The sequence below is a fragment of the Hemicordylus capensis genome, chromosome 3, assembly GCF_027244095.1.
Source record: "Hemicordylus capensis ecotype Gifberg chromosome 3, rHemCap1.1.pri, whole genome shotgun sequence".
In the NCBI taxonomy this organism is placed as follows: Eukaryota; Metazoa; Chordata; class Lepidosauria; order Squamata; family Cordylidae; genus Hemicordylus; species Hemicordylus capensis.
In genome coordinates this window covers 24,935,777-24,960,751 of record NC_069659.1, presented here as the reverse complement: position 1 = coordinate 24,960,751, position 24,975 = coordinate 24,935,777, and the positions used below count along the sequence as shown (strand labels likewise).

Sequence of the window (24,975 nt, the reverse complement as noted above, 5' to 3'; positions counted from 1 at the left end):
CAGTGGGTGATTCTCTATTACCTGCCGAGAATCTACAGTATTAAGTCCTCTACAGTTGTTATACAGGACCTTCTTGTTGTTGTACAGCATATAACTGTTGTACAGTGGCTGTTGCTGGTGTCTATCTTATGTTTTCTTTTTTAGATTGTGAGCCCTTTGGGGACAGGGAGCTATTATTTATTTATATCTGTGTAAACCGCTTTGGGAACTTGGGTTGAAAAGCAGTATATAAATATCTGTCGTATTCGTCCTAACTGAAATATTCTTTATAGGCTTAATGGTTGTGAGTCACTTTGAGCACAACTTCACTATGAACTATTGGCAGGCAAATATGAAGTGAGCCTGCTTGAAATGTATATTGATCCTGCTATCAGGCTTACAATCTAAAAGAACAGACCCACAACAGAATGGGCGCGGAAGGGACTGAGATCAAGAGAGGATGGACCATAACAAAATAAGAGGGTTTTTTGTGGGTTTTTTAAAAGGTATTTTAGTCTACTTGCAGCCAAGGCTGAAATTCCCCTTACCTGTATTCTTGCTAGGAGGAGCACGATGTGACCCTCCCATTGCCCTTGGTCTCTGGTTAATGATTGGGACCAGAATATCTTTCCCCTTTTCACTGCCATCACAAAGCAATGGAGAGCTGAAGTTGGTACAAGTGGACACCCAGATACATTTGTATGTACAGAAGAACCTCGTTATTCATGGGGGTTCCATTCCTCACCTACTACTGTGGGTAACTGCGAGTAATGAGGCATTACTCCTATGGGAAATGTATGTGGGGGGGTTAGGTTCCAGGACAGAGGAAAAGTGCTTTAAAAGGGGGGAACGCTGAAAAAACCCAAAGTGCTGTACTGTACCGTGCTCCATGTGCCCAGGATGTGTCCAGGAATACCCTCAAAGCTGCAAAATGCCCCCCCGCCACTATGGAAAATCGCAGGAAAAAATGAGTTTCCCCACGAGAAATGAGCCACAAAATGGTTCCAACAGACAAAATGGCGGGCAGAAGTGATCTTCACAGTCACTTCCAGCCTTCTAGGAAGGACATGTGGGTATTAACCCTTTTGTATCCATGGATACTGAAAATGGGTATCAATCAGACACCCTGCAGATACACAGAACTGTGAATCTCAACACACACACACACACACACACACACACACACACACACACACACACCCCTCTATTCAAATACCATTTTAACAGACACCAAAAACTTGGCAACCCTTTGATGCAGCCTGTATGGAGCTACTTACACTCTCTTCTCCCGAATCTCCTTCCACCAACAGCCTCAGCTATTCCTAGATCTTTTTAAAACTTCTGAGCAGATGATTGCTTGTAAACATTTCATAACAATCCAACAGCTGAGCCAATGACTAGTGAGAGCCAAGTTAAATCAAGTGAAGCTCTTACAAGCAGTAAGTAGTGGGGATTTCAGAGACCGCAGCTCACCTTATCTCAGTTTATTAATTAATTATGAAATATTTATTTCATAATAAATTTATGAAATATTATTATTATTATTCTCATCATAATTATGAATAAATCAGTGTGCACTGTTTTTCTGCAAGTCTTATTAAAGTTTGGTGCTTTAATCATATACCCCACAAGTCTTTATAGCCACAGTAAGTGTCCTATAAGCTTATCAAAACCTGGCTCTGACATCACAGATATCTGGGTATTAAGAAGCCAACAGCAGCTAGTCTATACAGTTGGATATTCTTGTATGTCTAAAACTACTTGGACTATGCTCATTGACATTTTCTTTCTAGAGGATATTTATATAATGGAAACAGAAGAAAGCTTGATCCCTATGACTGAACTTCTCCTTAAATTGTAAGGTGCAATGGAATAAGACATTCTTTATTTCTTGTATTAACAACAGTCCTGCTCTTTTTAATGTCAGAAACTGTTTCATTTTCCTAGCCCAACAAAATAAGACCTTCATACATTGAGCTCATATTTCAAAATTAATATATTAAAACAACCCTCCACCAGATGGCAAAGCAACTATAGAATATCTATTAAACATTAAGGCATGTGGATTTTAAGAATGAAAAGCTGGACAGCCTCAGGGCTGCAAATATTTTGGAAATGCAAGCTGTTTGAATCACAAAACAGTTTATGACTTTGAAACCGCATCTTAATAATTCATCAAACACTGCTGCCTTTCCACACACCTCAGAATCACCTGGAGAACATTATAAACGATCATTTGATACCAACAAATGCTTCCTTTCTGCAAGTGCCTCACTGATATATAGTAACAAAATCAGAGAAGCCCCACCCCAATTGAATACTCTTCTGAATACATAGGAGGCCACAACAAATCAACAGAACAAAAGTAGGGGTGTGCACGGAACCGTCTGGCCCGGTTTGGTTCGGTCCGGCCCCCATCGAGCACCCCCCCGGTCCGGTCCGCAAACTTTAATTAAAAAAAAAAAATCAAAAGTAACTATCTGTAGCCCCTTCGGGGGGCTTGCTGTAGCTGCGGGGTGGTCCGCGAGGGTTCCCTCTCCCCCCGCTGGCCTCCCTCATTACCAGTGCGGCCGGGTAAACATAGTCTTTTTGGCCCTTTCCGGCCTCCGTAAAGGCGAGCGGCAGCCATTTTGGCCGCTGCCACACATGCGTAAATGTCCTCTGCAAGGCCTAGGGGCGACAGGTAGTTACTTTTGATTTTAATTTTTAAAAAAAAGTTTGCGGACCTGCCAGACCCGGGGGTGTGTGTGTTCGGTTCGAAAATGAACCCACGAACCCCCCCGGACCAAACCGTCAGACCGCAGACCGCCGGACCAGTTCTACACATCCCTAAACAAAAGTACCTGTCTTGGTACTTCCTATACCTATGACAATTTCTTTCTGTTAAGAAATTAGGCACATCTGCAGAGCTTGTCTAGTAGGTGGCATATGCCCAGTTTCAAGTTATTAGCTCAACTGCCATATATATAAATAAATGTTACATTGATAAACAATACAATTTTGATACTTACAATGGCAGAACTTTTTTTTGCTACTTGTCTTAACTAAGGGGGCACTCCTGTGCCTCTTTAATAATAGAAAATAAAACAAAGTTCATCGTTGTGGCTGACTATGCTAAATGCTCATCTCTCAGTTTAGTGTTTCTCATCTGGAAAACAAGAGTATTATTAACTGGCTGTCTTTACATATCTATGCAGTTCTATTAACCATTTTTAGCCTGAGATCACCCAGGACTCTGTGTGTGGGTCACCCTATCAACTTTGCAATGCCTGGAGCTATTTGGAACAAATTTGGTACAGTTGTAGTGACACATAGGGACACTTCAACGGCATAGTTCATCCACCCCAGTTTAGGATGGCAGATGCAAGAATGTTTGAGGCGGAAGTGAGCTAACTTGTGAAGATGGTAGTTATCAATTAAGATTATAGTGAAAGGAAAGGAGGCAGATTAGTTCTTACCAGAACTTCTTGTTAGAGTTGTGTATTAGCAGGGGTGGCCCAAGGTATTGCAGCACCTGAGGCGAGGCTCCAAATACCGCCTTGGCTCACGACCCTGGTGGAGGCCAGCCCCCTTTCAAAACTGACCCTTGCAAGCTTTGAAAGTGGCATAGGAGGCAGGGAGGAGGAAAGGTTGCCAGTAGGCCCTTCTCCTCTCCTCCTTTTTCCAAGGAGTACAATGCTCGCACGTGTCAATCCTCCAAAAGATCTGCTCTGATGGCAGCAGCAGGGGACATCTTGCCATCCTGCTGGTGCCCCAATAAGCTACCAACTGAGTCGGCTGCCTCACCTTGCCTCATGAAAGGACCGCCATTACATGCTGAAATCCCATTCCTGATCTGTAATAACGCAGATGTAGATTTGTACTTGTATATGCAGGTAATCCCCATGTATGGCTCATGGGGTGAAAGAGTTAACTGACTGCCCCCTGAGCCACCATTTTGCACCCTTTGAAGTGACTGTTTTACACTTGGCTCTGGTTCGTAGATCTCTGGCTTCTGGTAAAAAATCAAGTACAGAAGACTCTCATTATCCACGGTTTCGTGGATTGCGGTTTCATGTATCTGTGGATAGGACATAGAAATCCAGTTTATTTATCTGCAGCATAAAATATAGGCAATTTTCGCCTATACACAGTTCCTGAGTGGCCGGAAACTGCTTTTGATGTCAACAGGGTTGTTGTGAGGAGAAACTTAAGTATGTAGTACACCGGTCTGGGCTCCTTGGATGAAGAGCAGGATATAAATGTAAATAAATAAATAAATAAATTTCCGCCCACCATTTTGAATCGCAGAGTCATTTTGTGACTCTTTTTTTTTTTTAAATGAAAATGAAAAATAACAGGATTTGAGGGATGTAGGGGGAGTTACTGGAGACTTGGAGAACAAGATATTATGCTTTACTACCCTTACTTCGTTCCCTCGTTGCTTTTTTGGCAGTTTTTTAAAGCTCAAGGACTCTAACCCTCCAATCCCCATAGGTTAAGGTCTCTTTATTCATAGTTTTATTATCTGCGGGAATTGGCGGGAATGGAAACCCCGTGAAAAACAAGGGCTACTTGTATATATCACAAGCCTGATGTCTGCCCACCCCACAGGACAGGAAACTACTCAGGCCTGTGGCTCTTTCATGCCAAGCCATGCAGACTCAGTGCTTGGAGCATGGCTTCATCCTGAAGTGTAGCTGGACTGAAGGATGGATGCAACTTAGCCTTCTACTGTAAATAACATCATTGGCAATATTTAAACATTACTTACTTTTGCTGCGCCTATTTGTTCTTTACGAAATTTCTCCAACGGTGCTATTAAAACATCATTAGCATTCTGGATCTGAAACATAAAACGGGTAATGTTCAGATACACATCAGCTTGACACACACTGTTTACAGTCATCTCAGTTGCATCAGCAAGTCTTACTCAAAAACCTCTTAAGTAGTAATTGCATCAAAGTAACTCCATTTGAATAGGCAACCTTAGAACTGCAAGCTATATATTAAGGCCCAAATTAACTAAAAGCTAGCTGTGATTAAATCTCATTGATTGACATCTACTACTACTATGCATATTTATATACTACTTTTCAATCAACGTTTTCAAAGTGGTTTACAAAGAAAAACAAACATGGTTCCCTTTCCCCAAAGGGCTCACAATCTTCGAAACAAAAAACATTAGGTAGACCCCAGCAACAGCAACTGGAGGGGTGCTGTGCTGGAGCTGGATAGGACCAGTTGCTCTCCCCTTGCTAAATGTAAGAGACACTTAACAGATGCCTCATTAACATCCTCACTAACAAACAGGAGGATCCTCACTGCAAACAGGATATATACTGGTCTTCTTGAAAAGTTCGTCTCACTTAGCTCCACAGCTGGCTCAGCAGTGCAGGCAAATTTCAACAACATCCCCTTCCCCAGGAAGTGCTCTGTGTCACCCCAAAATATGTCCCCTCAGGGTAATATTTTCTGGTGACACAGAGGCAGGGGCATAGGGAGCTTGGTGGAGGCCGGTGGACAAAATCTGAGGTGTAACCTGCATGTGTGCAAAGTGTGTGCGCACCCCAAGCCACTCTAGGGATGGGCCCGGACCGGTCCAGAGGCCATTAAAAAGGCCTCCGGACCGGTCTGGACCTGGGTGGTTCAGATTGGGGGTGGGGGGGTCGCTTTAAGAGCGGCGGGAGGGTTTACTTACCCCTCCCGTCGCTTTCCGCTGTGGCGCCGTTATTGCTAGAGTAATTGGGGCGGCAGGATACCTCCTGATGTGTGCGCGCGCAAAGCATTACTGGGAGTTTTTGCAGAGCAGCGGCGGGGAAGGGGCAGCAGGGAGGTATCCTGCCGCCCCAATTACTCTAGCAATTACGGCGCCACAGCGGAAAGTGGCAGGAGGGGTAAGTAAACCCTTCTGCTGCTCTTAAAGCGACCCACCCACCCCAGTGCTGGACCGCAGTGTGGCAGTTCCGTGCACACCCCTAAGCCACTCCCCCTGCACCTGACGTCAGATTATGAGGGTTGGGCCTGTGCCAAGAACGGGGCTGTGGCAGCCCCGGCAGTTTCATTTCCCCTGCCAGCGGTTGGTGGAACCACTGAAAAGTAGCTCCTTTCCAGGGAAAGCAGCTCCCTTTCAGCGACTCCACCAACCATTGACAGGGGGTCTGTTTCTGAGGTCTGTTTCTGTTTTAAGATTTGTTTCATCGGCTATATCTGTGATAAGAAAGTGATACAGTTTTGACTGTGACACAATCTGACTTATATGGCACCTACAAGATAAAAGAGGAGCTAGCTGCTGGAAATTCTATAGGATCAGTGTTACTCATCACAGGGATTCCCAGATGTTGACTACAACTTCCATCATACCTGGCTGCAACAGCCTTTGGTTGGGGATGATGGAAGTTGTAGATTCCCCAACGTCTGGGAATCCCTGGACAGGATCACACCAACAAAAAGGGGGCTGATATAGGGATTCAGATTATGATCTTGCCAAATAAGAAGGTGGTCTTTCAGTCCTCTCCATGACTAACATTAGCTAAATTGTGTAAAACAAGTAAATACATGCATAATCTGTTGCAAGTTGAATAATTAAGCTTTTCTTGCTATTGGATTTGCTTCACTTGATGCAAGATTTGGATTTTTTTTTTAAGTATACACAGCGGTCTGCTTAAAATATATTGAGTGCAGTTTTCATTATACATCTGTTTAAAATATGATTTATTGCCAACTGTTTTGCTTGCTCTCACTGCATCTATTACCAGTAATCTCTCTGGATGGGAAGCCTAAATAATCCTATAATCTGTCCCAAATACTATATTTGTGAGGTTGAAACACTCGTTTGTTTAAACATATAAATATTTAAAGAGAAAAACATCATTACACTCAAGCTCCCAGAACTGCAGTTATTTTACAGTAATTAAGTTTTAGTGTTCGAACACTGATCTATTTCAGCTCTAATTGTGGGACGCGAGGGCAAAACTAGTGTCTGAAGCAAAGTTTAATATGCCCTGTTTCTCCCCCAGATATTGTTTGTATTTGGAAACTAATTTTATCAATTATAATCACATTCCACGTGCATGAGCGCTTAACAAGCCAAATGAACTGTTGAGGATATTTTGATAGCTGGTGCTTAAAACTATACTGCTGAAAGGGTAAAGAGAGGCGTTAATGAGAGTAATTGTTAACAGTTACTCTTAAAATAAATTAAGATTTGCACACCATGCACATAAAGTGAATTCCAATGACACCAAAAGTGCAAGTGACTCATCTTTTTATTAGCATTTATTGGCAGGCTTATGATTTATTTGCAGCTTTTAATAAACTACAGTGCCTTCTGTAACTGGAGAAAGTAAATTTTGAAGGGATACCATTCCATTTCAAAGAGCATCTTTAGGAAATATTTTCATTCATGCTATTTCTTCTGACTGAGAACGTGCAAAGCTTTTTGTTTAAAATTCACAAGAGACATTATCCGTTTGGGATATTCATGCGCAAAAGCAGACATGCAATTTTCATAAGGTAGGATATTTTGAACATTTAATTCGCAGCCTCTGAAGGGTGTGCATCATTCACTGTTAAAAATCATAACTGGCTTGCCATTTCAAAGGGTGCCAGGCTGGCTCAGAAGACTGAACTATTAAGCATCTTATTTCATTATGTAAAGTTGGCATAACAGCACAAGGGTCACCAATCCCCACTACCTTCCCATGATATCATCCATAACTGATCAGAAACCTGTTGCTTAATTCATCACAGTTATAGCTGCAAATTGAGAATAGTAAATTGTGGCTATTTCTGCACCCTTGCTTCTAATGCAGGTCCAATTCACACATGCACTTTCTTGGCACAGTATTTGGATCGCACAGCAAACTATTTGCACAGAAGAATGCAAGCACCCTGGTAAGCTCTATGTTCGATTACTGCACTGTCTTGTACGTTGGGCTGGTTTCAGGACTATTTGGAAGCTGCAGTTTGGATGCTGACATGAGGTTGCTGTCTGGAGCTAGATGGAACCAGAGATGGGGCTGCAGCTCACTGAAAGAGCATCTGCTTTGCATGCAGAAGGTCCCAAGTTCAGAACCTGACATCTCCAGGTAGGGCTGGGAGAGATTCCTGCCTGAAACCTTGGAGAGCCACTGCCAGTCAGTGCAAACAATACTGAATTGGATGGCTCAGTGGTCTGAATCAGGCAACTTCCGATGTCATGTTATTATATTAAGTGTGGGCACCACATTTTGACAGGACGTAAAATAGTTCTAGGGGCTCTAATCTAGGCCTCCTTCCAAGCACGATTCAAAGTGCAGAGCTTATCTTAAAGGTTTTACACTACTGGGGACCAGAAGGATCGCCTATTCCCACATCAGCCTGCCCATACACTGAGGTATTCATTAGGGATATACAAAACGTTTCGGGTAGGGGTGTGCAATTCGGTATTTTCGGTGTTTCAGTTCAGACCCGAACCGAAACACCCCTGTTCTGTTCTGTGCCCGAATTTTGCTCACCTGAATCACCCCCGATTCGGTTCGGATTTGGATTTACCTGAATCCGAATCCAAATCGATTCGGGTAAGAAAAATTGGTCCTGGGGCCAAAGAGTGGGGGGGGGGGGTAATGCCCAATGGGTGGAGGCTACCACGCAAATTTCAGGGGGATTGGGCAAAGCGCTGATTTTTGGTGATTTTTTTGAAGTTTTAGTGTCTTTGGGGCAGATAGGGGGCAGAAAGTGGGATCTGGGCCAGAAGAGTGGGGTGGGGTGGTAGTGCCTAATGGGTGTAGGCTACCACCCCAATTGCAGAGTGATTGGGCAGAGGGCTGATTTTTGGTGAATTTCTGAAGTTTTAAAGGTTTCCCCCCATTAGGTAGAATGGGGGGTGTATTGCTTCATGTCGGGGGGAAAGGGGTGGCCTAGAGCGGTGTGGGGTTGGTGGTAGTGCCGGGTAGGGGCAAGGAAGCTACCTGGATTTTTTCAAAGGATTTGGGCAGAGGACTGATTTTTGGTTAACTGTTGAAGTTCATGAGTCTTTAAGGTTTAGATTCTATGATAGCTAATTAGAGTGGATTCATGGTGTGTCATTAAAAATCTCATTTGCTATCATAGAATCCACACTCAGAATACCTCAGAAACAACAGAACCCTGTACGCCATGGGTTAGAAACCCATGGGGGTGGTTGGCACCCTATGTGCACTACACCACCACTCTCTCTGGGCCACCTGGGCTGCTGAAAGCTCCATTCTATTATAACTTATGAGGAAAAACCTTAAAGACACGTAAACTTCAACAATTAACCAAAAATCAGCCCTCTACCCAAATCCTTTGAAAAAATTCAGGCAGCTTCCTTGCCCCTACTGGGCACTACCACCAACCCCACACCGCTCTAGGCCACCCCTTTCCCCCCGACGTGAAGCGATACATCCTCCATTATACTTAATGGGGGGAAACCTTAAAGACGCATAAACTTCAGAAATTCACCAAAAATCAGCCCAATCACTCTGCAATTGGGGTGGTAGCCTCCACCCATTAGGCACTACCACCCCACCCCACTCTTTTGGCCCAGATCCCACGTTATGCCCCCTATCTGCCCCAAAGAAACTAAAACTTCAGAAACTCACCAAGCCCTTTGCCCAATCCCTCTGCAATTGGGTGGTAACCTCCACCCATTAGGCACTACCACCATACCCCACTCTTTTGGCCCCAGGACCTTTTCAATTAAAGTAAAAGGAAAGCAATTTCTGCATTGAAATCAATGGAGGCAAAAAGGTGGGAAATTCAAAGAGACGTCAAACTGAAAACGGAGGGAGAAAAAAAAAGACAAGGCTGGCACTTTTCTAGGGCACAAAAAGGAGACCCGAAACACGCAAAAAATTCGGACCCGAAACAGGCGTGATTAGTTTAGGGTCCGAAAATTATCAGGTCTCATCATGGGTGATTCGGTTCGGCTCCGAATCACCCGAAATTGGTCGTTTCTGGCACAGATCGTTCTGTGCCCGAAATGTTTTGCACATCCCTAGTTTCGGGTACAGAACAATCTGTACCCAAAACTGCCCGTTTCAGGTGATTCGTTGCCGAAACGAATCACCCTTTTGCCCTCCCAAAATGTTTTGGAGCCGAAATGAATCACCCCCGTTTCGGCTCCTAATTATTTGGAGTTTCGGCCCTCCATTTTGTGGCTGATAAAGTGCCTTTTCTTCTTCCTCCGTTTTGAGTTCTGATTCTGATGTCTATTTGAATTTCCCGCCTTTTTGTCTCCCATTGACCCAATGCAAAAAGGTCCAATCTGACGTCTACTTGAATTTCGGGTCCCAGGGCCAAAAGAGTGGGGTGGGGCAGTAGTTCCTAATGGGTGGAGGCTACCACCCAAATTGCAGAGAGATTGGGCAAAGGGCTGGTTTTTGGTGAATTGTTGAAGTTTTAGTGTCTTTGGGGCAGATTTGGGGCATAAAGTGGGATCTGGGGCGGAAGATTGGGTGAGGTGGTAGTGTCTAATGAGTGGAGACTACCATCCAAATTGCAGAGGGATTGGGCAAAGGGCTGGTTTTTGGTGAATTGTTGAAATTTATGCGTCTTTAAGGTTTTCCTCCATAAAGTATAATGGAGGTGTATTGCTTCACGTCGGGGGGGAGGGGTGGCCTAGAGTAGTGTGGGGTTGTTGGTAGTGCCCAAGGGGGGCACAGAAGCTACCAGAACTTTTTCAAAGGATTTGGGCAGAGGGCTGATTTTTGGTGATTTGTTGAAGTTAAGGCGTCTTTAAGGTTCTTCCTCATAAGGTATAATGGAGGTTTCAGCAGCCCCATAAGTGCACTTGGGGGGTGCTGGGGTGGCCCAGAGCAAGTGGTGGTGTAGTGCACATAGGGTGCCAACCACCTCCATGGGTTTCTAACCCATGGGGTACAGGGTTCTGTTGTTTCTGAGGTGTTCTGATTGTGGATTCTATGATAGCAAATGAGAGTGGATTCATGGTGTCTCATTGAAAATCATGAAAACCAACACTTTTAAAAGGTGCCCCTTTGCCTAGTGAGCATTGAGGGTGGCTGGACTGGGGACTTTATGGAATCCTCTCATAGAACTGGAAGGTACCTTAGAGGCCGGCCTTCTAGTCCAAGCCACTGCTCAGTACAGGAAATTGCTACATCATTCTTTGCAAATGGTTTTGTCCAGGGTTTCTTAACCATGGGCCCCCAGGTGTTGATGGACTACAACTCCCATCATCCCCAGCCACAGTGGACACGACTGGGGATTATGGGAGTTGTAGTCCATCAACATCTGGGGGCCCAAGGTTAAGAAACCCTGGCTTAGTAGCTTCATCATACTACTGGCTCACATTCAATGTACTGTCCACTAAAGACACTTAGATCCTTTTCACACATAATATTGCCAAACAGGTGTCCCTCATGCTATTCTTGTGCGTCTGATTTTTCTTACCCAAAATCAGAACTTTACTTTTGTCTCTGTTGAATGTCACAACGTTGTTTTAGACCCAATGTTCAAACCTATTAAGAATGTTTTGTTTGAATCTTGGTTCTTTCTTCTAAGATGTTAGCTAAACACACACACACACACACACACACACACACACACACACACACACACGGACACAGACCGAATTTCATGTCATCGGTCTTTCAAGGGACCCTTTCCTGGAGCCTACTTCGGTATCATTCTGGCACTGGTCATAGATATATTAATATTCTCTCTCTCTTTCTCTCTCTCGCTCTCTCTCTCTCTCTCTCTCTCTCTATTATCCCAGGCTTTTAAAACTGCTGTTAAACTGTTTTATGTTATCTTAATTTTGGGAGCTGCCCTAGAAGCACTAATGTGGTTAAGGGCAGGATACAAATTGATTTGTTCAATAAATTAAAAAATAAAGTGACCTTCCAGATGCTCCCAGTAATCTTCAGCCATTTCATCATTTTTTAAAAAGGGAAAGGACCATAGCATGCTGGTGGAGCATCTGCTTTGCATGCAGGTGGCAGCATTTCCAATCCCTGACATCTCCAGGTAGGGCTGGGTAAGATTGCTGCCTGAAAACCTGGAGGGCCACCGCCAGACACTGCAGGGAATACTGAGCTAGATGGACCGAGGGTCTGAATCTGTCTAAGACAGCTGCCTAAATAAAGCACAAAAAATGGGACATGGTGGACACGATGAATATAGCCAGAATCACAAAAGGGGCCAATTCAAACAAGCTGCTTGCCATGCTGGCTAACCTCCATGCAACTGAATTTTCAAGACGCTACTGTCACAAAGTATGTGTGATCAAACTCTAATAATACTTTCAGTAACAGCTATAGCGTTCAGTGCATTTCATTAACATATGCAACATGTAATATACCCTCGTGCCTCAAAAACAAGGACCAGAGTCCAATCTTGGCTTGCTGAGCCTTTCCCACCAATGCTGAACAAAAAGGGCAGCAGTGGAAATTATAAGTTTCCACCAACATTCCTTTCATCAAATGCTACATTAACTGCACTTTCAAGCAAACCTCAAAGTGCCATTTTCCCACAGAATCTGTACAAAACCCAGTTTAAAAGGTTTGATTAGCATGGAAATCATGCTAAATTTGGAGCTTGGCTGGAAAGTGTTACAGACTATAAAAGATACCACAAAGGGAAGGAAAATCCAAATGGACAGAATTGGGGATCCACAAATTTAGGCTTAGTTCACTAGCCAGCCATTATTCGCGGTTGCCACCAATCTGTTCTCTTCTCCCAGATCCTTTTTTTGCCACACAGGCAGAACAGAAGTGGACCTTCTGTCATTTGCACTGGGATATGGAGATGGTAAGAAACAGTGGGAGCCCTCTCCTACTGTTCAGAAAGGATTCCTGCTGCTTCTTAGTTTCTCAAATGTTCCAGTGGAAATGGGCCCTCTGGTGAGGAGATCTGTGTGGTGCTGGGTACCCTGCTCGCCAGAGGGCTGGAGGCAGTCATCACTGGGGAGCTAGAAAGTGGATTTGTAAACACCTGGACTAAATGCACCAAACCAACAACAAATCAATCCCTCCGCTATAGATAGTCGTCTCAATTCAGCTAGGAGCACATGTGCAGAAGGGGGCTTCTGCCCATAAAGTCTTAGCTCAATGAAGGCTTGACAATTCCCAGAAACCAGCTCACCGTGGTGTCTACAAATTTGTGGTGCCAAGGCCAGACAACAGGCAGACAAAAACAGGAGGGGTGAGCAAGCAACATGGTGGCAGATTGCTCCCTCGTTCTGGTTGCACCAGTCCACCGCCTGCTTGAGCCAGATGAACATGTCCGGGAGGAGGAGTGAGACAGTGTTCTCTCTATTTTTTTTTTAATCTGTTTTTTTCATCATTTCATCTGAATGAGTTTTGTTCTGGGCTGCAGTATCAAAGCAGTGTGTGCACACATGCATTCAGAGTGGCGCTCTCTTGATTCAACCTGAACAGGATCTAAAATGCAATGAGCGGACAACAAAAACTTGTGAGCGTACACATGTGCACATGCCTTAGAGGGGACACTGGTGAGGAAGCAGTGTGGAAAGCCTGCCCTCCCCCATGGCGTGGAGGGTGCTTCTGCGGGTGAGTGGTGAATTTGCTCCCACATAGAGCAGAAGGCAGTCTGGCTCCTAAAATTTGGGGGCTGGCTTCTACAGTCAAGAAAATTTGTTGAGACCTGTCTTAGGTGCTCAGACAGATGTATATATGTACACCTCGCAACACTAAGAGTACACCTATGGCAAACACTTTAAAGGTTAAAGTCACAAGAACATGCTTATGCTGGATCAGGAACATAGGAAGCTGCCATATATTGAGTCAGACCTTGCTCAGTCTATCTAGCTCAGCATTGTCTACACAGACTGGCAGCAGCTTCTCCAAGGTTGTAGGCAGGAATCTCTCTCAGCCCTATCTTGGAGATACAAGGGAGAGAACTTGGAACCTTCTGCATGCAAGCGTACAGCTGCTCTTCCCAGAGTGGCCCCATCCCCTAAGGGGAATATTTTACAGTGCTCATGTGTGATTTCCCATTCATATTCAACCAGGGTGGACCCTGCTTAGCTAAGTGGACAAGTCATGCTTGCTACCACAAGACCAGCTCTCCTCCCAAGGCGACAGTCCAAAGCCTATCTAGTCCAGCATCCTCTTTCACACAGTGGATCACCAGATGCCTCTGGGAAGCCCACAGGCAAGAGGTATGTACATTCCCTCTCTCCTGAGGTTGCTCTCCTGCAACTGCTAATTAGAGGCATCTTGCCTCTTAGGCTGGAGGTGGCCCATAGCCCTCAGACTCATTGATAGACTTATTCTCCACAACATGTCTATCTCCAGAAAGTCTTGGGACCTGCAGTTCTGTGTGGGGAGCTGAGGCCTCTATCAGAATTCTCAGCACTCTCTGCTAGCTACAATTAATAGAATTCTTGGGGGGAAGCCTTAGGGTAAGTGTGTGATGCAGATGAACATTTTAAAATCACTTCTCCAGCAGACAATCACCGCAGACTAGATGGGGATGGGGCCATAGCTTAAAGTTGGAACATCTGTTTGCATGCAGAACGTCCTGGGTTCAATCCCTGGCATCTGCAGGTAGGGCTGGGAAAGACTCCTGCCTGAAACCTTGGAGACCTACTGCCAGTCAGTGCAGACAATCCTGAGCAAGATGGACCAATGGTCTGATTCAGTTTAAGACAGTTTCCTATGTGGCCTGTGTGTGTTGGGAACCCTGCCTCAGAAGCAAACTAGCACACATACATAGTTGGTTCAGCAACAAAACCTCTGCATTAAACAAACACCACTCTGAATACAGAGATGAGCTTCCAGCTTCCAGAAGAATATAAATATAGACAAACCAAAATTCACATTGCAGAAAACCATACTAAAATAAAATATGCTCTTGAACTCTCAACATGGCCAGAGATGCCTAAACACCACAATGCCACATTTTAGTAAGAGATCTATGTCTGGTTTAGTTTAAGAGGTCTTCTTTAAGTGGGGGGGGGAAGGACCTTTCCCAGGCACCCAAGTGCTGGCTCTCAGAAATTGCTAAGAATGGCCTTTAATAAGTCCCACATGTTGCTATGCATTGTTTACCCCTGCCGCCCCTGATTCAAGCCTAGCCACTAACTGTACAAGCCAAACCCCCACACCTTGGATCTATCAGCAAACATTTATACAAAGGTGAAGTGTAGCTACAACTGTCCTCCTTGTGAGGTCCAGTGCCATGTGAATAATCAAATTTAATGTTGTTGGGTTTTTTTTTTAAGCCAGCCAACCATATTGGACACACAATAAGAACGTGGCTTGGATCTGCTTTCGCTATTTCTTAACTGCAAGTCAATAAAGAACACACAGCACCAGCAAATGTAAAAGGAAATGTTTAAAAATATCGTGGCTGGCTCGACGGGTTATGAATGTGTAGGAGAAACCGGAAACTAGTGGGCAATTTCATGCAGCTGCCTAGGAACTGCCTAGGAATACCATCAGGACAAGGAGCCCTGGGATTTTTCATAGGCGTGACTGACAGCTGGGGCCCATCCAAAGGAGAGGGGAAGTTACGAGAGACAGAGAGACAGAGGCTAAGGGGACACAGCAAGGGACCCAGTGCCACTGCACCAGCCACCTTTCAAACTACCAATGCCAGGTGACAAGCCTTCAGAAAGATAGAGGATAATCAGTCTGCTTCCACAGAGCATCACGCACAATTGTGGAGGTTGATTCAGTACCAGAAGTTCAGGCTGCAAGTGTTACTTTAGTTTTTATATTACTTCTATGAACACAAGAGCTGGTATGTGGAGAGGAGGCAAAATAAACAGCCATAGGAACGTAGGAAATTGCCTTATACTGAATCACACTTGGTCCATTTAGCCCAGTATTGTCTATACCAGGCATCCCCAAACTGCGGCCCTCCAGATGTTGCTGAACTACAACTCCCAGCATCCCTAGACACACTTTTTTGTGGCTGGGTATGCTGGAAGTTATAGTTCAGCAACATCTGGAGGGCCGCAGTTTGGGGATGCCTGGTCTATACCATGGATTATCAACATTGGGTCACCAGATGTAATTGGACTTCAACTCCCATAATCCCCAGCCCCAGAGGCCTTTGGCTGGGGATTATGGGGGTTGAAGTCCAATAACATCTGGGGACCCGACGTTGAGAATCACTGGTCTATACTGATGGGCAGCGCTTCTCTATGGTTTCAGGCAGGAGCCTTTCTCCTACTCGGAGATGTCAAGGATTGAATTTGGGACCTTCTGCATGCAGAGGTCCCAATGGAGTGTTTGCCTGGGCTGCACAATTTTGGCTCTCCTGCAGATGTTGGACTAAAACACCCAACATCCTTGACTATTGGCCACTGTGGCTGGGGATGATGGGAGTCGTAGTAAAAAAACAGCTGGAGGGGCGAAATTGTTCAGCCCACCTATACTGTAACTTCAGCAACAGAGACAGTTAGAATCAACTGCTACTGCAGCTCCCAATATGAATCTCAATCCATTCATTCAAAATAACAAAGCTTTTGATGAATATGTGCATTTTAAGTGGTATACTGTGTGTGTTCCTTTAAGAATCAAGTACAGTTTGTTGCTGCCTCTCTCCTCCCCTACATAAATAGGAATATTTATTATGTATTTATTTAGCATATTTTTATACCGCCCAAAACACAAGTTCTCTGGGTGGTTTACAAAACAATAAAAACAACCAATAAAAAAGATTAACATATTTCAACAATTAAAATTTTAAAAGTTAAAACTATTAAAACACAAATGGAAACATATCTAATTAAATGTCTGGGTGAACAAATGCATCTTGACTGCCTTTTTAGAAGTTGTAAGAGATGGGGAGGCTCTTATTTCAGCAGGAAGTGTGTTCCAAAGCCTCAGGGCAGCAATGGAGAAGGCCCGTCCCCGAGTAGCCACCATACGATCTGGTGGCAACTGCAGACGAACCTCTCCAGATGATCTCAATGGGCGGTGCAGTTCATAGCAAAGAAGACGTTCTCTTAAATACCCAGGGCCCAAGCTGCTAAGGGCTTTATAGGTTATAACCAAAACCTTGTACTCTGCCCGGAAACGTATTGGCAGCCTCTGGTCCATGGACGTGCTGTGCATGGAACAGTTTCTGGTAGTTCGGTTCAAATTCAAAGCGAACTGCCGGTCCACAAACTGGTTCGGCAGTCTGGTCCAGCAGACCAGTCCATTCAATTGAACCGGGTCAAACTGGGGCACCTTACTGGTTTGAGAGGTTATGCTTGTAAAAGGAAACATGGTGAGGTCGAACCAGTCCATAAAGTCTGGTTTGGTTTGAACTAAGACTTTTTTTGAGGCTGGTTAGGTTTGAGTTCGAAGCGATCAAACTGAGCTGGTCTGAATCTAATCTGGTTCGATTTGAACTCTTTCTGCACACCCCTAGTCCATGGTTATTATTGATACAACACCAGGGCACACAATACATTTCATAAGCAAAAAATGGATAGGTCCTTGTCCTAATGTCCAATCTTAAAAAAAAAAAAGTATAGTACTTAACCTTCTTAATGCATGGAAACATATTAGTAGCTTAGTAATTTTGTATTCATAGTTTCCCTACACTGAATACCACTGACCCACAAAAGCACACTCTTTGGGGGTTAAGGAACCAGAGCAGAAAGCGTGCAAGCGTAACTGTTGTACTGGAAGAATGCAATTGAAAGTTGTATTTTAAACAGGGTTTTTCATGAATGAACATGTCCAGGCATCCAGCCAAGATCAGCTTAGTTGTTTGTAATGGTACCATGCCCAGGAGCCTTAAACTCTTACACTGAAAAGAGACTACTGTGCAGTTCTACATAGGATTCAGGAGATGTCCGCACACAGATTTGAACCTCACAGACCATAAAATATCCTAAGAAATGGAGAACAGAAATCTATTACGACACAGATGGCCAACTAGCAGCTTAGGGACCAATCTTTTGGGGTCCCTGGTGACCCTACCAAATTTTAATCCAGTTATGCTAAACAGTTTGGCCATGATTACACTCGCAGGGTTGAAGACTAAATAAAATGAAGAAGATCAGGAGTGCAATTTACAGATATATCAGCTAGAAATTAATATTCATCATATTGGTTAATATAAATCTTGCTCTCCTAATAAATAGAACATGGGAAGCTGCCTTATACTGAGTCGGACCACTCTTCCATCTAGCTCTGTATTATCTACACAGACTGGCAGCAGCTTCTCCAAGGTTACAGGAAGGAGTCTTTCTCTGCTCTGTCTTGGAGATGCCAGGGAGGGAACTTGGAACCTTCTCTTCCCAGAACAGCCAGATCCGCTATGGGGAATATCTTATAGTGCTCACACATAGAGGCTCTTCTCATGATTAGTGAGAAGAGCCTGGGGAGGGTTAGCGGGAAGAGTGGGCTTAGTCTGTTCTCCCCACACATGAGCAGAAGTCTGCTCCGGGTGGCCGAAGCGGCCGCCCACACAACTCCTGGCTCCGTTACGGAGTTGGTGGGGACTGGGAGGATCGGGAGCCATGCGGCCCCCGGAAGTTCCAGCATGCGCGCATGCTGGAGAGACCCCCGAGCCGGGAGGCTGCTTTTCAGCCTCCCGGTCGGGGGTTTCCTCGTGAGTATCTGTGCTGCAGCAATTCACAAGCAGAAAAACCGGGTTTGCAGAGCGCTCACTCCGCAAACCCAGTTTAACTGCCGGGCTACTTAAGCGGGTGACCTGCTTAAGAACCACTGGGCTTGCAGCCGAGTCCAGTGGTTCTCACAATGGGAGGAAATTGGGCTAGCCTCTGCTAGCCCGATTTCCTCCCATCGTGTGAACAGCCTCTCAGTCTCCCATTCAAATGCAAACCATGAAACAGCCTGCTTAGCAAAGGGAACAATTCATGCTTGCTTCCACAAGACCAGATCTCCTCCATTGCACTAAATGTTTATGCATAAATATACATATACATAATGTACATTATGCATTTGTGAATCAGATGGTTTTATATTGCATTAACATTTTAAGGTTTCTATGTAGGTGAATAGTGGAATTCTACTTATTAGGAGATCAATATTTATATATAACTGTATTATGAGTACCAGTTCTGAGCAAATAAATATATGTTTGTAAATTGCATTCCTGAGCTTCCTTATTTTACTCAGTAACAGCGGAACCTGTTTTCTGTGGCAGGACATTGTCACTTCATATGTCCTGAGGCATATTAATATATCTGCTTTCATTATCTCCTATTAAGATAATTTCCTCAGATCTCTTTCCTCCCAGACACTGCTATTCCTGTTCTTCAGGGAGACAGGAAGTGATCTGGGACATGCATTAAAGGTGTTCCAAGAGTCTCGCTTCTGCAGCACTCCTAACATTCAAAACTCCCAAACTGGTTCTTATCGCCTTTTGCCCCCTACAAGCTTGAAAAGCAGTATTTTTAGGGGTTGGCATGGGAGTGGCCAAATAGGAAAAACACCCCTAGTTAGATTGTACCTGTTGATTAGCATCTGTCTTGCCAACAGACTGGCTCTTTCCCACCAGCACAGAAGAATACTGTAGAGCAGGGCTGCTCAACCCTCCTGCAGATGTTGGCCTACAGCTCCCATAATCCCTGGCTATTGGCCACTGTGGCTGGGGACTGTGGGAGTTGTAGTCCAAAAACAGATTGGGGGCGGGGCTAGATTGAGCAGGCCTGCTGTATAGTCTTAGGCGGTGCTTGCTGGCATGGATCTCCATACTCTGATATAAAAAGCATGTAAACTCCTGAAACCCAGCCTTCCGTGAGATGCATTACCTGGCTGTTGGCTTTCTCTGCATATCCACTCTGGCTGGAGGGGAGCATATACAGTGTGCCTTTCCCTTGTGACTAACAGCCGCTACACATGGCATACTTGGGACGGGAGACACAGAAAAAGACAGGAGGCAGTGTTCTTCATTGTAAGGCCCGGGAGCCAGTGGTGCCCGCAGACTAATTGTTTGTTGGGCCTGTGTGATGCTTTGGTCGGAGCTAAATACTCTGCACAGTCCCCCTGCAGAGATGAACATTCTCATCATGTAATGCTGCGCTTTGTCGAGCACCAGTTTGTGTGTGTGTGTGTGGGGGGGGTCCTTTAAGGGAAACTGAGTCCTCTTCAACCTCATTTTGTGATGTGCTCCTATTCTGTGATCGTGTGCAAAAGAAAAAGCAAGGTTGGACGGGGGGAAGTGATAATCTAATAAGCAACAGCTGGGTCGGAGGGCTCCATCCTACCCAGCAGCTGTACCCAGGTCTAACTAGGTAGGACTAAATGCCAGCCCAGGTGCTGCTTAGCAGATGATCACTTCCTCCCCTTCCAACCTTGCTTTCCCCCTTGCACACGATCACAGAATAGGAGCGTGCACAGCTCTTGAACTAGGGTAGGACATTTGCACTACTCTAATTAGGATGGTAGACAATTTGTCCCTACCCTAACAATAATTGTGTGGATGAGCCTAAGACAGCCCTGCACAACATGGGGGGGGGGGAGATTCAGCCTTCAGGGACTCTTTTACTACCCCCACCAGGTATCCTGTAGCAATATAGGAGCTGGAAATTGCCTTAGAGCGCCATTCCATGCATGTTTTCTCCAAAATATGTTCTATGGTGTACCCAGTGAGGCTTACTCCCAACACCTAGGATTGCAGCCTGAAAGCAACCATAATTTAGGGAGATTAGAGGACTTGGCATTTATTTGGGTTTGGCATGCCCTCCAGATGCCCCACTGACTGAGCAGGGGCAGGACCTATTTTCTGGCCACTATCCTTAGCTAAAACTATGGGTTCACTGACAGGGAGAATAGATTCACAAGTTTTAATTTTAATGTAATAATGTGCTAAAAATTGATGACAGCCCCTGCACACCAAGTTGTGTGTGATGGTTCTGGCCCACCAGGGCATTTGAGTTGTGCAGCCCTTGGCCTAAGATATGAGAAGGGCTATGGATACTAAAATATTAGGACTTCTTAAAGCAACATTTTGGGAAAATAACTGCCTTGCAGCAGGAGGAAGTGCTCATTTCAACAAAGAATTTTGACAAGAAATGACAGGAAGCTGAGGAACAGATTACTTTCATAAATGAGAAAGAGCAAGGGGCTTTGCCATTTGGATTCCCATGCTACAATCACTTTGCACTTTGGCTGAACCCAGCCTAGCAATATTATCTCTCGCTCTCCCACAGAGGCTATGTTTCAGAGAGAGAGAGAGAGAGAGAGAGCGAGCGAGCACCAAGCTGTGCACTTTTTCAGTGATAGATTTGAATTCTGTGCAAGGTGTGTTTGTGTTTTGCAACTCGGGAGAGATGTTTTCGGTTTCCTTCCAGCTAATGCGTATTATGCTGCTAAGTAACTGAAGCCCGGGGTGGGGGTGGTGGATCCAATTAATGTATCATGCCCAACAATCAATACCATCGGTAATATCATGGCTGGCAGGAGGTTGCAAGGGGTTTCTGTGCAGCAAAGCAAATCCATGTCTTAAACACTTCAGAGTGGAGATCAAAGATTTGCAGCTAGGGCTTTCTGTTGTGCTTTCTTCATAATGAGCAGGTTTAATTGTAATATCTTGGTGGTCAGAAACAAAGCAGATGGGAGGATTTTAACATTCAGAGGAATTGGCACAGAAGTCAGAGATAGATATCAAAAGCGTCTTATAGTGACAGGACTGAAAACAGGAAAATGTCCACAAAACATGAACAAACACTGAGAACGTTGCAACATTACAGAATCTTTGTTATTAAACCTGGCTTTATAGGAGGAGGAGGAGGAGGAGGAGGAGGAGGAGGAGAGCAGCTCATGGTGTGGTATGGAGGAGCAGGGGCTTTGCGGACAGCAGGTGTGTGGAACCTGCAATATATCCAAACACATGAGCTGCATATGAGTCCAGGCTGGTATATGGCCATCCTCGCCAATGTTTTTATTGGGAACCAAAGCTCAATGGTAGAGGGCATGCGTTCCATGCTGAGGGCCCCAGATTACACTGCTGGCGGCACTAATAAAAAAGAATCACAGGTAGCAGGACTGGGAGAAACCCACACCTGGGACCTTGGAGACCCACAGCCAGACCAAGTAGTCAGTGCTGGGACTGATGAAGCCTTAGACCAACTCAGCATAAGGAATCATCACAAGACAATGAGCCAAAATATCTTCCTGTTACGAGTGTAGTTAGCCTCTGCTAAAGAGGCACACTGTGGCAGACCATTGTTCCATCTAATTGAGTATTGTCTGCACTGACTGGCAGCGGCTCTCTAAAGTTTCAGGCAGGAGTCTTTCCCAGCCCTACCTGGAGATGCCACGGAGTGAATCTGGGCCCTTCTGCATGCAAAGCAGATGCTCTACCACTGAGCTACGGCCCCATCCCCTAAGGCATTGGTTTCCAACCTATGGCACGCCAGATGTTGCTGAACTACAACTCCCATCATCCCCAGTTACAATTCACTGTGGCTGAGGGTGATGGGAATTGTAGTTCAGCAACATTTGGAGTAGCACAGGTCAGGAACCCCTGCCCTAAGGGGAATTTCTTATATTCAGCAGGGGGAGAGGAAGTGTCCCTATCCAACCCCAACACAGCAGTTTCCAGTGTTTGCTGCCGGTGTCTCCCTTGTGTTTCTTTTTAGAAGGTGAGCCCTTTGGGGACAGAAAATTATCTTAATTCCTTTTCTGTGTAAACCACCTTGAGAACTTTTTAGTTGAAAAGTGGCATATAAATATCTGCAGTAGTAGTCGTTTTCAAATTACCACCTGTATTCACTGCCTGGTGTACTATCAGCATGCCTGCCTCCCCTCTAAACATAAAACATGCACAGGATGAGGAGGGAGCAGAGAGAAGAACATATTGTTAACAGGTTTGCAGTTTTAAATTATTTTTGTTTTATCGGAAATAAAAACAAAGAAACTAAGAAAATAGAAAAAAAGTAAAAAGTAAAAAATCGTCCAACGAAGCAATTACAATTATTCAGTCTGTATACATCCACCTGATTTCTTTCCGCAAACATCTCCCTCTCCTCCTTCTCCCACGCTAAAAGATAAATGGTTGCAGAACTAAAAAAATTGACAGTATTAACAATACCAAAATTAGTGCTCCTGCTATCTATACAGAGCAATCTGAATTAAATTTCTTTACAAAGAAAAACCAAATCTTGGATGAGGTACCAAACCCTGTGATATATTACCTATATATTTAATTCTCTAAGACGTACCCATGGCTAATCCCATTTGTGGCAGCTCTCGCGAGAGTTCAGAGAGCTGCCGCATAGCCACGGGTATGGGCAGGAGAAAAGAAAATGGTGGTGGCGGTGGCAGCCATTCAGCCGGCTGGCTAGTGGGTGGGAAGCAGCAGCAGCAGGGATAGAAGGGTGATGGGCGGGCGGAAGAAGGCGACAACGGTGTAGGGGATGATGGTGGTTGGGTCAAAAGACAGTAGCACCAGTGGGGGGATGATGGCGGCAGAGGGGCAGCGCAGCCTCCCTCTCTGGCCTGCCAGCAGGCCAAAAGACAGGAGCACCTGGCAGGGGGCAGAGATGGGGAAGCAGAGGCTGGCCATGGAGACAGAACACACTGGTGAGGGGGGAGGAACGAACTGGGGTGGGAGGGAGAATGAACTGGGGCTGAAGGGGGGAGACAGGGAGAACTAGGGGCACAGATGCTCTGTGCCACGTAAGCTAGTATTGAATAAATGGCTCTCATGTCTGAGAGAAACGGTCATCACATTTATTCTTAATGTATGCAGTAATTTTGGCCATTGATGCATATTCCCAAAGTTCGAGTTGCAGGTTTGCAGTTACTAAAGCCGACTGGCCACCTCTTTTGCTCGGCAAACAGCTAAGATTGTGTGAACCCATAAAATCCCTGCAACCCAGGTTTCTCAAAGCAGGATAGCCTAGCTTTTCTACCCTGCTCTTAAACAAGGTAGGAGGAAAGTAGAGCTCTCCTATCTTGTTTTTCTGGTCATGTGGATTCACTTACCTATTGTACCCAGCCACTAGGACCCAACAATAGAGAGCTATGGCTAGGGATGTGCATGAACCAGTTTGGTGTTTTATTCCTAGAATGCTGAACCGGTTTGGAAACCCCGCATTTGAACTGGTTTGAATGCGGGGTCACTTTAAAGCACAGGGAGGCTGCCCTTACCTCCCCCCACCACACTTTCTGCCTCCTGGTGCTACTTCAAAAACTGCTGGCAGGGGGTGGCTGTATACCATCTTGCTGCCCTGGTCAGCATAAAGCCAGAAGTGGTGGGTGTGCATCACACATGTTTTTGAAGAAGTGCTGGGGTGAAGAAACTGCAGTGGGGGGAGGTAAGGGCAGCCTCCCTGTGCCTTAAAGCAACCCCTCTCTTCCTCCCGGGTGTGCACTACAGGGGCTGCTGTCCATGGATGTGCCACTCTGCAAAACACACTCTATTATCCTCTAGCTCAGTGGTTCCCAACCTGAGTTCCTCCAGATGTTGCTGAACTACATTCCCCAGCACCCCCAGCCACAAGAAATTGTAGCTGGGATGATGGGAGTTGTAGTTCAATGATAGGAACCCAGGTTGGGAAATACTGCTCTAGCTGGAGCAGCTTCATCAGGACGGAGTCCACCTCTTGCTCCTTGTGGATTATGGGTAACCAGTCTGTGTAGGCAATACTGAGCTAGACGGACCAATGGGCTGACTCGGTATATGGAAGCTTCCAATGTTCTCATGAGCTAGGAGGAAAAGACATCCTATCCAGCTCTTGTGTCTTAAATGATCACGCCTCCTGCTCCTACCTAGTGGTTTGCTAACAGATGATCAAAGATCAGGAGCATGCATAGTTTCTGAAGCTGGGTAGAATTACTGTCCTACCCGCTTCACAATAATGTGAACTGCCTTACTGTATCCATAGAGAATGGGATATGTGGTTTAAAAGCATGTCAATGTGTGGGCGGGGTGTCCACGGGTCCTCCTGTGGGCACAGTTTTAGAAGTTCTGTAGCAGAGCTAGAGTCAGCAGTCAACGGGGTGCCCAAACACAAGGGGTGAAGGTGTAGTTTTACTACCCAGGAAAGGTAAGTGAAGGTACAGTGTTGTCCTACCCAACTCTTGTCTCACAGATGATCACTTCTCTCTC

At 45.2% G+C, this 24,975-nt stretch overlaps 1 protein-coding gene across 3 annotated transcripts in view; it reads right to left on the bottom strand.

The window, feature by feature from the left end:
- Positions 1–24,975, bottom strand: part of ARHGAP42 (Rho GTPase activating protein 42) — a 254,291-nt gene that overhangs the window by 120,239 nt on the left and 109,077 nt on the right. For all 3 annotated transcript variants that reach the window (XR_008319529.1, XR_008319530.1, XM_053309902.1), the window contains exon 4: positions 4,733–4,804. Coding sequence is in view for 1 of the 3 variants with exons in the window: in XM_053309902.1 (XP_053165877.1) it covers positions 4,733–4,804 (72 nt within the window). In the remaining 2 variants the exon portion in view is untranslated. The remainder of the gene's footprint in view (positions 1–4,732; positions 4,805–24,975) is intronic.